Source organism: Bos mutus, chromosome 19 (assembly GCF_027580195.1).
Source record: "Bos mutus isolate GX-2022 chromosome 19, NWIPB_WYAK_1.1, whole genome shotgun sequence".
NCBI classification, from domain to species: Eukaryota; Metazoa; Chordata; class Mammalia; order Artiodactyla; family Bovidae; genus Bos; species Bos mutus.
In genome coordinates this window covers 48,258,149-48,274,429 of record NC_091635.1, presented here as the reverse complement: position 1 = coordinate 48,274,429, position 16,281 = coordinate 48,258,149, and the positions used below count along the sequence as shown (strand labels likewise).

The 16,281-nt window shown below is 42.5% G+C and overlaps 1 protein-coding gene across 1 annotated transcript in view; it reads right to left on the bottom strand.

Moving 5' to 3' along the window:
* SYNRG (synergin gamma) overlaps positions 1 to 16,281 on the bottom strand; it is an 87,657-nt gene that overhangs the window by 15,476 nt on the left and 55,900 nt on the right. The window contains 5 exon segments of the mRNA XM_070390501.1: positions 5,554 to 5,702; positions 10,872 to 10,968; positions 11,455 to 11,508; positions 12,512 to 12,675; positions 13,795 to 14,388. Coding sequence (XP_070246602.1) covers positions 5,554 to 5,702; positions 10,872 to 10,968; positions 11,455 to 11,508; positions 12,512 to 12,675; positions 13,795 to 14,388 — 1,058 coding nt within the window.

The window sequence follows — 16,281 nt, the reverse complement described above, 5'->3', positions numbered from 1 at the left end:
AAAGGGCTAGAACCTGCTTAACACACTTGGTCTTCTGTGATATCTTTTCTTTAGAGTTCACAGCCACCTTTTTCTAACAGTACCAGAAGAGATAGATTTGTATAGCAGTCTAGTTTTCAGTGTTAATAAGAAACCAACTGCCATCAAAACAAAGAACCTTAAAATCTAAGTGGCAAGGGGGCTCCTTTAAGCTCCTCTACAGTCCTGAGATGTTAACCGGGGAAGAAGTATACAGAAAATAACTTGACTATTTAGATCAAGTCACTGCCAAGACAGACTTCTGGTGTTTCATCTCTTTAACCCCAAAGCTAAGGAACAACTCATCTTCCGCAAGAAGGCTTTTGCCTTTCTGCTTTCACCCATCCAATCTGCCCATTCAAGGAGGCAACAGAGTACTGTGGTTGAAAAAGCAGACTTAGGACTCTTTCAAACTGAGTCCAGGTCTCACCGATATCTCTGTGCTTCAGTTTCTTCATTTAATCAGGGGAGAATATTATTATCTACCCTCAAGACTGCTGTATTCATTACATCCATGTAGAGAGTCATGAATAGGGTCTGGCACACAGTAAGCATTCAGTAAATGTTGGCTAATGATGCGGACGATGTTTAGGCTTAATGTAGTCCACAGGAGTAGAGAGTTAGGAGCAGAAGATGGGTGACTTAGGAGACACCCAGACCCGCACATTCCTAATGTGTGGCTGTAGATATCTTGCTGCTAAAAAAACATGGAACAGATGCGTGTTGAGGTGAGACCTTTGTGAGACTGAATACAGAGGCTCTGATGAACTTTGATGCCAACAGTGCAAAGGGGACACGCTGGATTTTATGACATCCCCCTCCATCCCACAGCCTCACGGGCACCCACGTGCATCGCCAGCCAATCAACTTCATTTGTGACTGGAGTTTGGAAACACTTTTTTAAAAAGCCAGCGGTGGGACTTGCTGGTGGTCCAAGGGCTAAGACTTTGAGCTACTAATTCAGGGGGCCTGAGTTTGATCCCTGGCCAGGGAACTAGATCTTGCATGCCGTAACAAAGATCAAAGATTCAGGGTGCCACAACTACAGCCCAGCACAGCCAAATAAAACAAACAAAAACCGCCAGGGTTTTATGACCCACACACAACCCTATCACCATTCTGCAATACTCCCTTCCAGCACTGTAATAATAGTTCTGTGTTATTTCAAACTTTGTGCTCCTTTAAAAAATGGCCATGTAACATCCTACTATGAAGATTCACACAATTAAATTCTCCAGATTTGGACTTTTAGGTTATTTTCAACTTTTCACTTTTACAAAGAACAACTTGTGCATTTGAGCTGCTTCTTTTTGTGAGTTTGTATGTAGAACCCTCTACCTTAGGGAGTTTTCCAAAAAGTGGAACTACTTAATCAACCGCTCTGGAGGTCCGTAAATCTTTTCATTCATTCAGCATTTACTGGGTATTGACATGGTGCCTGGCACGGTGCTCAGAGTAGACAGACGACGGACATGTGGTCCTGGTCCTTGTCCTCAATGAGTTCCCAGGTGGGAGGGAAAGCATGCTGCCAGACACCTTTCCCATGGGGTGGCACCAATTTCTTAATGAATTAATTCCCAATAAATTCCTTAAGAAGCAGTCCCATTTTACCACATCAACATGCTAAAGGTTCAAATAAATAAACCAAATCCCAAACTGGGTTTATTAGGTGGTTAAAAAAAAAAAAAAAACCTTGTTTTAACTTGAATTATTGTTTACTGATTAGCTGTGCCTCCTCTTTTATGAATCACTTCATGATTTTGCTCTGACTTTACTGGAAGCTGGTGTATTTCGCACTGATTTATGTGTTTTCTTTACCGAACAAAGACTTGAGGCCACTGTCAGTAAGAACTGCCACACTTTTTCTTCTCCTTACCATTTCATCTATTTTGCTCCCCACTTGAAATAACTTTCACTTACCGGGGCTATGCCATTTGATCTACAATGAAAAATTTCCTAAGAAACTACTCAATGAAACCTGTTGCTTTCTAAAAGGGTTATTTCTGAAGATAATGTAGATGATGTTAGTTTCCTCTCTACGAGAACCCACAAAAGAAATTTCTTTCAGATGTGAGTACCAGGAATAGATATGCTTCCTGAGTAGAGGGTTTATTTTTCTGTTATGAACCCAGTGAATCATGGAACTGATCATGTCTTCTTTACATCAGTGCCTGGAAGGGTCAACGGTACAGCTCACCACCAGCAAATGCCAACACTTTAAAAGCACACATTTTTGCACACAACTTCATTCCTGGCTTTAACATTTTCTGCTTCATTTCCCCTTCATTTTCCTTATCCATTTATTAAAAAAATTTAAACCAGTTATTAAAATAATGAGGTATAAAAATGCTTATCTTGTTTGAAAATAAAGGTAAGGTTCAAAAAGTATAAAACAAAAGATACGAAGCCCCACTAATCGCTATGTTAGAACACAGAGAGATAAAGGACACATGCTCTATGATATCACTTACATATGGAATCTAAAAAATATGAATGAATATATACACAACACAGACCCAGAGACACAGAAAACAAACTTATGGTTACCAAGGAAAGAGGGAGAGGGGTGGACAAATTAGAGGAGCATGAAACTAACAGATACAAACCACTGATACTACATAAAACAGTTGAGTAACAAGGATTTACTGTATACCCAGGGAAGTATACCCAGTGTCGTGTAATAACCTGAAGTGGAACATAATATGTAAAAAACCAAAAACAAAACAAATCACTATGCTCTGTACCCGAAACTAACACAATACTGTAAAATCAACTATATTTTTCTTTTTTGGCTGAACTGTGCATACGGGATCTTAGTTCCCTGACAAGGGATTGAAGCCACGTCCACTGCACTGGAAGTGCCAAGTCAACCACTGGACCACCAGGGAAGCCCCAGATCAACTATATTTCAGTTAAACAAACAGAAAAAAAGGACACAGTCCTGATCTTACGGAGCTGAGAAGCTAGTGGGCAAGAAATAAGAAGACACAAGCACCAAGAAGCGTGGAAGTGCCTCCCTGACCAGAACACGCTATGGACACACACAGGAAGGGGCATCTAATGCAGACTGAGGGCCTCTTGGGATGATTTCTGGGGAAAATGACGCAGAGTCCAGAGGGAAAAGCGATTTAACAGAGAAAGACAGGCCAGGGCAGCCCAAGTGATGGAAAAGACCTCCCACACTGAGCTAAGGAGTTTAAACTTGACCCTGAAGACCAGGGAGAGTCACTGCAGGGTTTCAAATGGGATATAAATGCCACAATCAGATTAGCATTTTAGAAAGACCCGAAAGATAGTGGTGTGTAGAACACATTGACTGTGGATAAAAAAGCGAACCAGCAACTGCAGCTATGCAGCCAGAAGTGGTAAGGGCCTGAATGATTTACCACATTAAAAAAAAGGTTTCCATTTTTATTATGTTTTTTTCCTATTGTTAATATATGAGAATTTGGTGAAGTTTTGCCAAACTCATTAAATTTAACCTCTCGAATTCAGTTTTCTGGAGGCATTTCTTATCATCAAATAAACAATTCTATCTCTTCTTTTCAAATATGCATACTTCAATTCTTATTGTATTGGCCACAATAGTGTTTTTAAAAAATAATTATCCAAACAGTATGATTTTAAGTTATAAATCGAAAAATGGCCCAAAGGAATAATATAAGAGATTTCGGAAATGATTCAAATGCTTTCGGAACTTAATATTACAAACCAGAAGCAACGTAACAATGGCGAGGACCTGCCGCTGATGACAGACAGGTTGCTGGGCGACGTGGGGTCCTCCCGCCCAGCAGCGTGGCACAAAGAGAGCCGGTTGCTCTTAGAAATGGGGCGCCTGGTTCAATGTGGGGAAAGAAGGCAAGAAAAATGGAACTGCGCATTTATTCCAGCTGTGGAAGGAAGATAAATTTGACTATTGTGAAAAAAAGGATATTATCTGAGACAAACTGAATTAGCATGAATATATAAAAATAAAATAGCTTTGCCCAGTGAAATATTAAAAAAAAAAAAAAAAAAGGTGGAAGAAACCGAAGAGGCAAAAATTAACTGATATCATCTTATGCACATATGCGTGTGTGTGAATAAATCTATTACAAATATGAAATGTGTATGGTCAATAACAGTATTTCACTGAATATATGGCCAAATGGTCAAAAGAGAGAGATGATCAGCTTACACACAAAGGAAATAAAAATAGTAAATTATCATTTGAGACACTAGACAGTCCCTCGGGAAATGAAAGAAATTTAAAAAACACTTTCAGGGAATTGCTTACACACTTTTTAAATTGAGAAATTGACAAAGCTAGAATACAATGTAAGGAAATGTATGCTTCTATGCACTGCTGTCAACTAGCCTTAAGCTACCTGGAAATCCACATAACACGTGGAACAGCAGCTACATGCAGGCATGCATGTACATGTGCAACCATGCACTCTGATTTAAGTCCACTTGCAGAGACTGTACCATCCAAAGGGGAAACAGTCACTGATTTAATGATATTCAGAGTAAAACTATTCGTAATGGGAAAAAATGAAAACAATTCAAGACCTTAAGAAAGTAAAATGGCTCAATGAACCACAGGACAGCAACAAGATGTATCATACAGTCTTCTGTCTGTTTTACTTAGGTCTAAAAAGAATTTTTTTTGCCATATAGTTGATGTAGAATATTATATTAGTTTCATCTATATAACAGTGATTCACAATTTTAAAAGGTTATATTCCATTTATAGTTACTATACAATATTGCCTATATTCCCTATGCTGTACCATGTACCCTAGTAGCTTACTTACTTTCTACATAGCAGTTTGTGCCTAATCCGCTCCTCCTCTGTTGCCCGTCCCTGCTTCCCTCCCCTCACTGGTGACCACTAGTTTGTCTCTCTGTGAGTCCGCTTCTTTTCTGTGATACTCATTAGTTTGTTGTTGTTTTTTTTTTTGGATTCCACATATAAGTGACATCATTCTGACTCGGTCTTTCTCTGACTTCTTTCACTTAGCATAATGCCCTTTCGGTCCACCCACATGAAGATGGCTAAATTCCACTCTTTCTCCGTGGCTAAGTAGTATTTCGTCTTCTTTGTTCATGCATCTGTATTGGACACTTAGGTTGCTTCCGTGTCTTAGCTGCTGTAAACAGTGCTGGTATGAACGTTCAGGTGCACTATCTTTTTCAATTAATATTAACATTTTTTTAAAAGGACACTAATGGGGAAAAAACTAGAAATGTAAAGGGAGAAACTCAAATCAACGCTTTGCAAAACAGTGGCTTAAGGATATAGATAGAGAATGTTTTCTGTAGCTACACTCTCATTTAGGTACAATGGGCCTGGAGGCCAACCTGGTGCTATTCCACTAACAGCACAAATGTTATTAGTATCTCCTTCTATATTTATAACATTAACTGGCTACAGGAGGGACATCTCCTCCTGTAGCCAGTTGGATTCATCCTCCAATCAAAGGAACATACAGTCAGCTTTATGGCTTAGGTTTTTTCAAGGAAAGCAACTGCTGAATTGTCTCGTGGGCTTACCGTGAGTGTGGCAAGTGACATGAAGCCAATTAGGTTATTCCATACTTTATCGATGTCCTTTAGCAGCTGCTGGAGCTTCTCACTGCACACCGCAGTGGCTTTTATCCCCAGCTCCACACGTTTCGTTACCCTGTACACCTCGACAACACCTGACGGGGTGAGAGAGGAAGAGTTAGGTGCTGGAGTGAAGAGAAAGAGATAACAAGACACGGCAGCCTCACTGCTGGCTGATGTCCGAGGTGAAACAGGGACTGCGTCTGGACAGATGGGAGCCTATTCCTCGGGATCAATCAACTTTTTTTTTTTGGCCCGCAACCCCCGGCATGTGGGATCTTAGTTCCTCGACCAGGGATTGAACCTGCACCCCCTGCACTGGAAGCATGGAGTCTTTTTATTTATTTATTTTAAATTAATTTATTTAATTGGAGGCTAATTACTTTACAATATTGTAGTTGTTTCTGCCATACACTGACATGAATCAGCCATGGGTGTACATATGTCCCCGATCCTGAACCCCACTCCCACCTCACTCCTCAGGGTCATCCCAGTGCACCAGCCCTGAGCACCCTGTCTCATGCATCGAACCTGGACTGGCAATCTATTTCACATATGATAATATGCATGTTTCAATGCTATTCTCCCAAATCATCCCACCCTCACCTTCTCCCACAGAGTCCAAAAGTCTGTTCTTTACATCTGTGCCTCTTTTGCTATCTCGCATATAGGGGCATCGTTACCATCTTTCTAAATTCCATATATATGCATTAATATACTGTGTTGCTGTTTTTCCTTCTGACTTACTTCACTATGTATAATAGGCTCCAGTTTCATCCACCTCATTAAAACTGATTCAAATGCATTCTTTTTAATAGCTGAATATTTCATCGTGTATATGTACCACAGCTTTCTTACACATTCATCTGCCAATGAACAGCTAGGTTGGGAAGTGTGGAGTCTTAACCACTGGATCCCCAGGGAAGCCCAGGAGCCATCAACAGTTAACGCTGCAGTATAAACTCCCTGGTAAGAGCACAGACTCTAGAGCTATACCACTTGGATTCAAGTCCAAGCTCTGCCACTTACTCGCTGTGTAACCTCAGGCAGGTTGCAAACCTCTCTGTACTTCAGTTTCCTCAAATGTAACACTGGGATAATAGTACCTTCTCAAAGGATGGTTGAAGAGGTTAAACTGGTTAAAACTGTAAAAGGCTTACAACAGCGGATGTTAACCAAATATTGGCTATTTTTTTCCTGGCATCTTTATGAGTCCCTCTGTTTGAATTTGGGAAATACATGTTATACTCACTGAAATAGGAACATTAACAGTTTAAAAGAATCACAATGTCAGGATCACTATAACACACAGGCACACCTTGCTTTACTGCAGTTCCCTCTGTTGTGGTTTCTAGATACAAATATATGAATTTTTCTTACAAACTGAAAGTTTGTGGTAACTGTGCATCAAGCAGGTCTATAAGCACCATTTTCCTGACAGCATCTGTTCGCTTTGCTTCTCTGTCACAGTTTGGTAATTCTCACAGTAGTTCAAACATTTCCATTATCACCATATTCGCTATGGTGACCTGTGGTCTATGATGTTACTGCTGTAGTTGTCTGGGGGCACCATGAACCACGCTGCACGTGCTCTGGCTATTCCGCTGACCTGCTCCACCCATCTCCTCCCCAGGCCTCCCTATTCCCTGAGACACAACAATATTGAAATTTGGTCAGTTAACAACCCAATGACAGCCTCTAAGTGTTCAAGGCAAAGAGGAATCTTATCCAAAAACTAGAAATGATTAAGCTTAATGAGGAAGGCATGTCGAAAGACAAGACATGTCTCTTGTGCCAGCTAACCAACTTTCGAAAGAAAGGAAAAGCTCTTGAAAGAAATCAAAAGGGCTACTCTAGGGAACACACGAATGATAAGAAAGCAAACAGTCTTATATTGCTGATACACAGAAAGTCTGAGTGCTCTGGAGAGATGATCGTACCAGCCACAACATTCCCTCATCCTGAACAAGGCCCTGACTCTCTTCAGTTCTATGAGGGCTGAGACGTAAGGAACCTGCAGAAGAAAAGTCTGAAGCCAGCAGAAGTTGCTCGTGAAGGTTAAAGCAAGAAGCCATCTCCATAACATCTCTATAACATAAAGGGGCAAGGTGAAGCAGCAAGTGATGATACAGAAGCTGCAGCAAGTTACCCAGAAGATCTAGTTCAGATAATTAACGAAGGTGGCTACACTAACCAACAGGTTTTCAATGTAGACGACACTGCTTTCTTATCGGAAGAAGATGCCATCCAGGAACTTTCATAGCTAGAGAGGAGAAGTCAATGCCTGCCTTCAAAGCTTTCAACGGCAGCTAGGAGCTAACGTTAGGAGCTAACGCAGCTGGGGACTTTAAGCTGAAGCCAATGCTCGTTTACTATTTCAGAAATCCTAGGGCCCTGAAGAATTATGCTACATCTGCTTTGCCTGTGCTCTCTCTAGAAGTGGAATAACAAAGCCTGGATGATAACACATCTGTTCACAACATGGTTTACAGAATATTTGAAGCTCACTGTTGAGGCCTACTGCTCAGAAAAAAAAAAAAAAGATTAAAATATGACTGCTCAGTGACAAGGCATCTGGTCACCTAAGACATCTGATAAAGATATACAACAAGATTAATGTTTTCATGCCTGCTAATAACAGAACATCCATTCTGCAGCCCATGGGTCAAGTAATAATTTTGATTTTCAAGTCTTAGTCTTTAGGAAATATATTTTAAGAGGCTATAGCTGCCACAGATGGTAATTCCTCTGGTAGATCTGGGGAAAGTAAATTGCAAACCTCCTGGAAAGGATTCACCATTCTAGATGTCATTAAGAACATCTAGGATTCATGGGAAGAGGTCACAATATCAACAAGAGGAATCTGGAAGAAGTTGATTCCAACCCTCATGGTTGACTTTGAGGGGTTCAAGACTTCAGTGGAGGAAGTAACCATAGACATGATGGGAACAGCAAGGGAATTAGAAGTAGACCCTTAAGATGTGACTAATTTGCTACAATCTCATGATAAATCTTTAACAATGAGCAAAGAAAGTGGTTTCTTGGGGTGGAATCCACTCCTGGTGATGACTGTTAAAATGACAGCAAAGAACTTAGAATATTACATAAACTAAGCTGATAAAGCAGCACAGATTTCAAGACTGACACCAATTCTGAAAAAAGTTCTCCTGTGGGTAAAATGCTATCAAACAGCATTGCATACTATATAGAGAAATTGTTCATCAATGAAAGAGTCCATTGGTGAAACAAACTTGTCTTATTTTAAGAAATGGCCACAGCCACCCCAACCTTCAGCAACTACCACCCTGATCTGCCAGCAGCCATCGACATCAAGGCAAGAGCCTCCACCAGCAGGAAGATTATGACTTGCTAAAGACTCAGATAGATGATGGCTAGCCTTTTTTAATCAATATTTTTAATTTAAGGTTTTTTCAGACATAATGCTATTGCACACTTAATGGAATACAGTCATAAGGTAAACATAACTTTTCTATGAACTGGGAAACCAAAATATTCATGCAACTCGCTTCATTGAGCTATAAGCTTTACTGCAGTCGTCTGGAATCAAACCTTCAATGTCTCCCAGTGAAGTGAAAGTGAAAGTCGCTCAGTTGTGTCCAACTCTTTGCAACCCCATGGACTTTATAATCCGTGGAATTCTCCAGGCCACAATACTGGAGTAGGTAGCCATTCCCTGCTCCAGGGGAATCTTCCCAACCTAGGGATCAAACCCAGGTCTCCCACATTGCAGGTGGATTTTTTTTTACCAGCTGAGCCACAAGGGAAGCCCGAGATTACTGGAGTGGGTAACCTGCCTCTTCTCCAGGGGATCTTCCTGACCCAGGAATCGAACTGGAGTCTCCTGCATTGCAGGCCAATTCTTTACCAACTCAGCTATCAGGGAAGCCCCAGTATCTCCCAGGTCTGCCTGTAATTAAGAAATATTTCACTCCTCTGAATGCTCAAAGATTTACAAAGTCTGTGGCTTCATGTATCTTTTACACACTTAACAGGACACAGAATGGTTCTTTTCTAGTGGTCTCTGAATTATGGCTGAATTCTTCCAGCAAGGATGAGAGACACCAAGGTCTCCAAAGACTAAGGACAGCTGCCAGGCATAACCCAACCCCTCCCCTAGCCTGTTCCAGAAAGAACTGGAAGAATGCCAGGGGGTCTTTAGTGGTACACGCTCAGCCTATATACAGCACTGCGGCTTGTCCTTCCTTCCCCAGGGGAAGGTTAGGAATTGCTGCCCACTCTGAGCCAAGTGAGGGGGCTTCTGAGTCAATCTTTCATGCTAGGAAACTACTAGAGGGAAAGATAGGCACCCCATGAGCTGGTGAACATTTGTTTATGAAGCAGAATTATGCCTGTCTGAGCAGGAAAGAGGAACAAGAGCAGGAGGCAGGAATAAGGAGGGCTCACAGCCTTCAGAGCCACTCACCCAGAGAGTATACAGGAGTGACCACTGGGCGCCCAGCACTAGGCGAGGTGCTGGAAACCCAGCTGGAAGCAAATCACACCCAAATCTCTCCCTTCTTGGAGGCGGATTTTAGTGGAGACAGACAGATAACAGATACAAATAACAGAAAGTAAAATATTTAAGATAGTAAATGTGACAGGGCTAGGGAGAAAATCAAGCAGGGAGATGGATAGCAAGTGACAGGGTGGAGAGAGGGAACACGGTTTTGAGTGAGAGGGGTGAGAAGACCTCACTTAGAAGGTGACATCTGAGTAAAGGTCTGAAGAAGATTAGAGAGAGTCCAGTGCCTGTGGTTCTGGCGACAGGCAAACCCTGAGCAGGAGAGGACCACTGAGGACAGGGACTGAGATTTCACGTTAGACTGGGACGTGTGAGAGCTGAAGGCGGCCAGGAAGTTAAGGAATCTGTGAGGTTGGTAAGGGGTAGAAAGGCAGAATTCAACAGAGCCTGGTAAGAACTGACTGGGGACCCAATAACTTAATTTTCTTTTTTAAACCAATGATTTAATGTTAATGCCTCATCTAGTTCAGACTCTTTGATAAACCAGTAACATGTGACTTTACATTGTGTATAACAAGGACTGGGAAACCTGGCCACAGAGACCTGAAGTCAAATAGTTGTTTCTGGGTAGGATTTAAGTGTCTTATCTATAAAAGCAGAAGCTACTTAGTGAAGTCCTATGAGGCTTAGAGAGATCTAGATTAAACTACTTGACATAGGGACAACTGAAAAGCCTACAAAGTGTCATGATTTTGAAGAAGTATAATATGAAAGCACATACCTAATAAGTATTCCATGCCTTGAGCTGACTGAATTACTTCTGTGCATACAGAGCTACTACTGATTCCATTTAAAGTATCATTGGCCTTCCTAATGACCTATAAAGAAATGAAATCACATCACCTTACATAATCAGGAAAAGTCATTACAAAGCAGTTTACTATTAGTAGAAAACCCAACAGAAAGCTGGAAGGTGTGAAAATGCATGACTGATTGATGTATGTAGATGACTATGCTGAAACAAATCTCAGAATTTAATTTTGACATTGACGAACCAAGCCTCCGTTTTTTTGGAAGTGGAAAGACAAGGGTTCTTCAGCTTAAATATTATTTTAACTTGGGCAGAGATAATGATATCATTTTGTTACACCTTAAACTCAGTGACGGAAGAGGGCACCGTGAGTGAGTGAGTGGGGTCTGCTACAATAGGTGGGGAAGAAGCCTCTCTGTGTAACTTTCCACACAGGTCCTCCTAGTGCAAGGCCATCAAGGCAGAGCTCGCCCCGAGTCCATCCAAAGGAACCAAGAAGGCAAGATGACACAAGAGGCACATGCGGATGTGTGAACACATGCGACAGACTCACCTCCAGAGCGCTCCCCAGACACCGCTGCCATTCATATGCATACCTCTCGTTCTCCTGTGAAATTTATAAAAAGAACTGGGTCAAGCAGGCAAGCCTGGAACCCTACTTGTGACTTCTGTCAGGCCAGAGTCCTGAAGACTTACTTTCATGTCTATGAAAATCACTAATCCAAGTGCAGTTGACCTTCTGAACCCACTAATGATGATTTTTACTGATAGCTCCTGATAACTGTGACTTCTGAACACATGACTTGTAAATTGGAGGGAAATGGTTTTTAGTGGATTCCCTTCGTAAACGTTGCCTCATTTGTTCCATTGATAGTGGAAGCCTGTTTAAAGGTACACACCACGTAGGCGTCTAGCACGAGAGCCAGTATCAAACCACAGCTTCCTGCTCCACAGTCAGGAAGCTGTGCGTGCGAGTGAGCGCGGGTCTGACAGGACGGGGAGGAGGATGCTCAGAGTGTCGGCTGGAGGAGGAAGCAGCGTGGGACACACGTTAACCGTGAGAGGATCCAGCACATCTGTCCTCTTTTTTTCTTAAAGATTTTTTTTTTAAATGTGGGCCAATTTTTAAATTAGCTACAATATTGCTTCTGATTTTTTCTTTTTTTTTGTAATGTCTTGGTTTTTTGGCCATGAGGCATGTGGAATCTTAGCTCCCTGACCAGCAACCGAATCCATATCCCCCGCACTGGAAGGTGAAGCCCTAACCACTGCGCTTCCAGGGAAGTCCCCCCGCCCCCCACCCCCGCCCCAGTACCGCCTTTTGAGGTTTTACCACTAAGATGATAAAGTCCACATGCTCAAAAAGAACTCCCTGAAGAAACACTTCCCTCCTGTGAGGTCTCAGGAATAATTCCACTTTTAGGGTCGCTAACTACTCTCAGTGATGTCACATCTAGGAGGAATCTTCATCCGGGGCTAGGGTCACCATGCTCTCACTTATTTAATGACACATCTCATGCCCGGTGCCTTGGGACGGTCTGCCCCTCGCTCCCCAGGTGACAGAGGCAAGCACTTTCTCTCGGGGCCCCAGGGACGCAGAGCCCGCTCACCTCCACCTCTCCCGTCAGGTCTTTGTACTTGTCGCGGATGACGGGCAGGGCAGGCTTCTCGCTCAGCGTGTTGGAGCGGTCCCTGAAAGGCTGCTCCAAAGCCGGGGAAGGAGAAGAGCGGCTTATTTCCTTATCACCAAGGCTCAGGCTTCTCTTGTGCGATCCTGGGGGAGATGGACGGCACAAAAGTTCTGATTACTCAGCTTAATCCAAGCAGAGGCTCTTCCTTGCTCACACGACCCTCTTCTCTAGATGCTGGCGTCAGGAGGTGGTCATAATCACACTTCTCGTTCGGCCTGTCTGGCAAGTGGCACGCTGAACACTTTCCCTTGTTTTCTCATGCCCGAGTCCCCTGCCGTTAATTTTCTCCATTACGCTTCTTTAATCTGTCACAATACTTCCATAACTCTGAATGTGGGATCACTGGAGTCTGGAGGACTAGGGTCTTTCTAAGTATCAGTGTGCAAGAGTGTGGCACTTTTCCAGTCATCACCTACGGATTGGTACTGACTTCCTCCATCCTTCTCAATGAACAGAAATCAATGAGCCCTTCTGTCAGGGTGGGATTAAAACCAAAGGGGCAAACTCAAATGCCTTCAGAGAGCAGGTGGGCAAAGGAAATGACTGAAGCAGGTCAGCTGGAGAGGAACATAGTGGGAACCATGACACAGGGCAGACCTCACATCATCTGCTGGAGGGGATGATGCTACTCGGCTCCAGCTGATCATCAAGAGGTGGGAACGCAGGCCTAGGACTGCCAGATACTATGCCTTTCCAAGAAAAGCCAGAAATCCAGGTTGTAAAGTGTCATGGTTTTATGCATCGGCAACTGCTTCACACATTAGAAATCCTTGAGTGTGGGTCAATCAGAGCAGGTCTGCAGACTGGACTCAGATCCATAGGTACTACATGGCACCTCAGCATGAAAAGATATACTCTGTAGCCAGGGATCAAGAGCAGAACTCACTGGCCCACAAGGGGGTCAAACCATTTCTCTGGCTCTTCTAACACAGCACACTTCTCCCCAAAACGAGCCAACAAATTGACCGTGTGTTGCACTTAATTTTAACCCCCAAAGCTGTCATCTGATGAATACTGGTTTAATTTCAGTTCAGTCTCAGGGAAACCCTCTTTTATAGTCTGTTGTCCCAGACTCTGATTTTAAACATTGGAAAATATATTTCCTGCTAACCCAGGGACCACCTTCTTATTCTAAGAAAGAATGAACATTTAAATGCAGTGGAAGAAACCAGGATGTAAAATCTGTGTTGAAAGCTACTCACCTTGAACAGAAAGGTCAAAGGTTGCTAGCTCATTTTTGATCATTTCTTCGCTGGATTTCATTTTGCCTTGTGAATTGGCCACTAAAAAGTCAAATTTGCTGATTTTGGGCTTCTCACTCTGAAACTCTCCGAAGTCATCTGTGCATTCCTTGGGGGTGTCGTGAGAAGCGCTGCTGGAGGCCGGGCTCAGGCACATGGCCTCTTGGCTCCGCTCGCCTACAGGCAGGTCTTGTCTGGCGAAATCCCTGAAGTCCCCGCTTTCGTATTCCTTTGGCTCGCTGGCCTGCGGGATCACGTCCTTAAAATTGGCGAAAGCTAGGAAGGTGGTCTCTGGAAGAGGGTCCTCGCTGGCGAAGGTTGTGACTTTGGAGAGAGATGCCACGGTGAGGTTTTCGGAACTGCCGAACGAAGTCTCTTTCTTTTGAAGAACCGAGGCGGCGGCGGAGGCTCCGCTTCCTGCTGAGAGGACAAATGGGGACAGCTTTCTGCCCTGAGAGGCATCATCCCTGTCTGACCAGTCAGAGCTCGTAAGTGTGCTCACTGCAAAACTGCTACTGTAGGTTCCAAAAGCAGCATATTTTAAGTCCTCTATATCTGAAAGGGAAATAAGACCCCACAGTTAGAGGCAAGCTCACCATGTAGGCAAAATGCCCTAAACTCTGCAGAAGCAAAATGTCTAGCGTCTTTGATTAGTTCCATGCGATATTGGAATTGACTAAATTTAGAGCTTGTACTAAAATTAAAGGAGATGGGCTGTAAAATCTGATCTTTAAAAACCTACATTAACCTTGAGCTGGCATTTATATTTAGTAACAAAGAGTCCATTTCTTCCTATATGACAGTTTCTTAAAAAAAAAAAAGACAGGAGGTTCATCCACCAATGTATATACTGTTTGATAGAAGGATAGGGTCATTTAATAAAATGTCCATTCACTTGTAAACTTGAAAATGTATTTACAATATTCCCTGCCCCAAACAAGTCTCTTACACGTTTTGACTTCATTGGAACATGTTCATTTATAACATGCTCATATGAAATGTATATGACACACTAATTAAAAATTGACTATCTTGAAACTAAAGTAAAAAAAATGTTATAGCTAACTTTTAATCAATTACTAGGAGTTTCTGTCTAGGCAAGGCCAAATATGAGATTTTAATTAAGTAGTTACTTACCCAGTTGTTATTTTGGTCACTATGGACGTCATACTGCTGTGATGGGAGTATGAGGAAAAAAAAAAAATCAATCTAAGCTAACTTTAGCCTCTAAACAAATAGAATCAAAGGTCTGGGTCCTCTTGGGCTCTTGTTTCTCTTTCAACTATGTGTAACCTCCTCACTAAAATAGGAAAAGAAAGAAACACTGGGGAGGAAGACTCATTTTACACGCTTAATATACATTTAAATAATTTAAGAGGTGGCACCAAACAGCAAAAAGAATACAGGTTTTTAATTCAGACAGACCTGCATTCAGCTCCCAGCTGTGCCACCTACCACTTGGGCGATACTAGGCGAGCTATTTAACAGCTCAACTTTGGCTTGCTTACATGTAAAAAAAAAGGACCAGGCACTTGGAAGGGCTGTGTTGTGACATTAACGATAGTGTATGTAAAGGGACCAGCCCAGAGTCTAGTAAGCAGCACAGCAATTATTATATAGCACAGCTGCCGCCAGCCTCAATGTGAAATTTAGCTGCCTGCCTTAGGGCTTAAAATAGAATCGTTTCAAAGTAAAATGTGAGAAGTCAACCCATCACTTTGGTGGTCTTAGTAGGGAAAATTTCTTGCCCATTTTCCTGAAGCCAAACCAGCTGGGGCTGAGTCATACTGGTGTGGAGAAGCCACCTTCCAGCACCATGGTCCATTCAATCTGGCCGAGATGCGTTTGGTCTCATTTTGGTCACTGTCTACCAGGTAAGAAAGCCAAATGCAAGACTCCCTCTCTGACAACCAAAAGCAGGGCTTACGAGGAAAATGCTCGAAAAGTTCTGTGACCTAGATTCTCATAACTCAGTTAAAACGTGAGCCAGCACCGGGTCTCCTCGTTTCTCTTACACAGCGATGCCGCCTGGTTTATGAAAGGGAAGCCATTCATGACACTGCTCCTCTAACAGTGCACCCCAAGTTTCTCTCTCAACCCTATTAGGAAAAGGGCACTAACTTAATATAAACAGGAGGGGAAAAAAAAGATTTAGGTGAAAACATACAGTTTAGAATGAATGAAACAAAACTTTAGACAGAATGCCTTCTTAGTCTCTGGCTGTAGTGTCTGTTTTCCCCACTATTTAAAGGGATCAGAAGGTTCCCTGACTCAAATTAAGTGAAATTGAATCAGAGGGCAGATGCAGTTAAACACAAGATGAGTGAGTCTGCAAAGGGTTCATTCAGAAGAAAGTGTCACAACATAAATTTTTTATTATTAGATCCTACCAGAAAGCTCTTTGAAGAGCTATGTTATGAACTACTCCTAGAATCTCATCTACTAAAT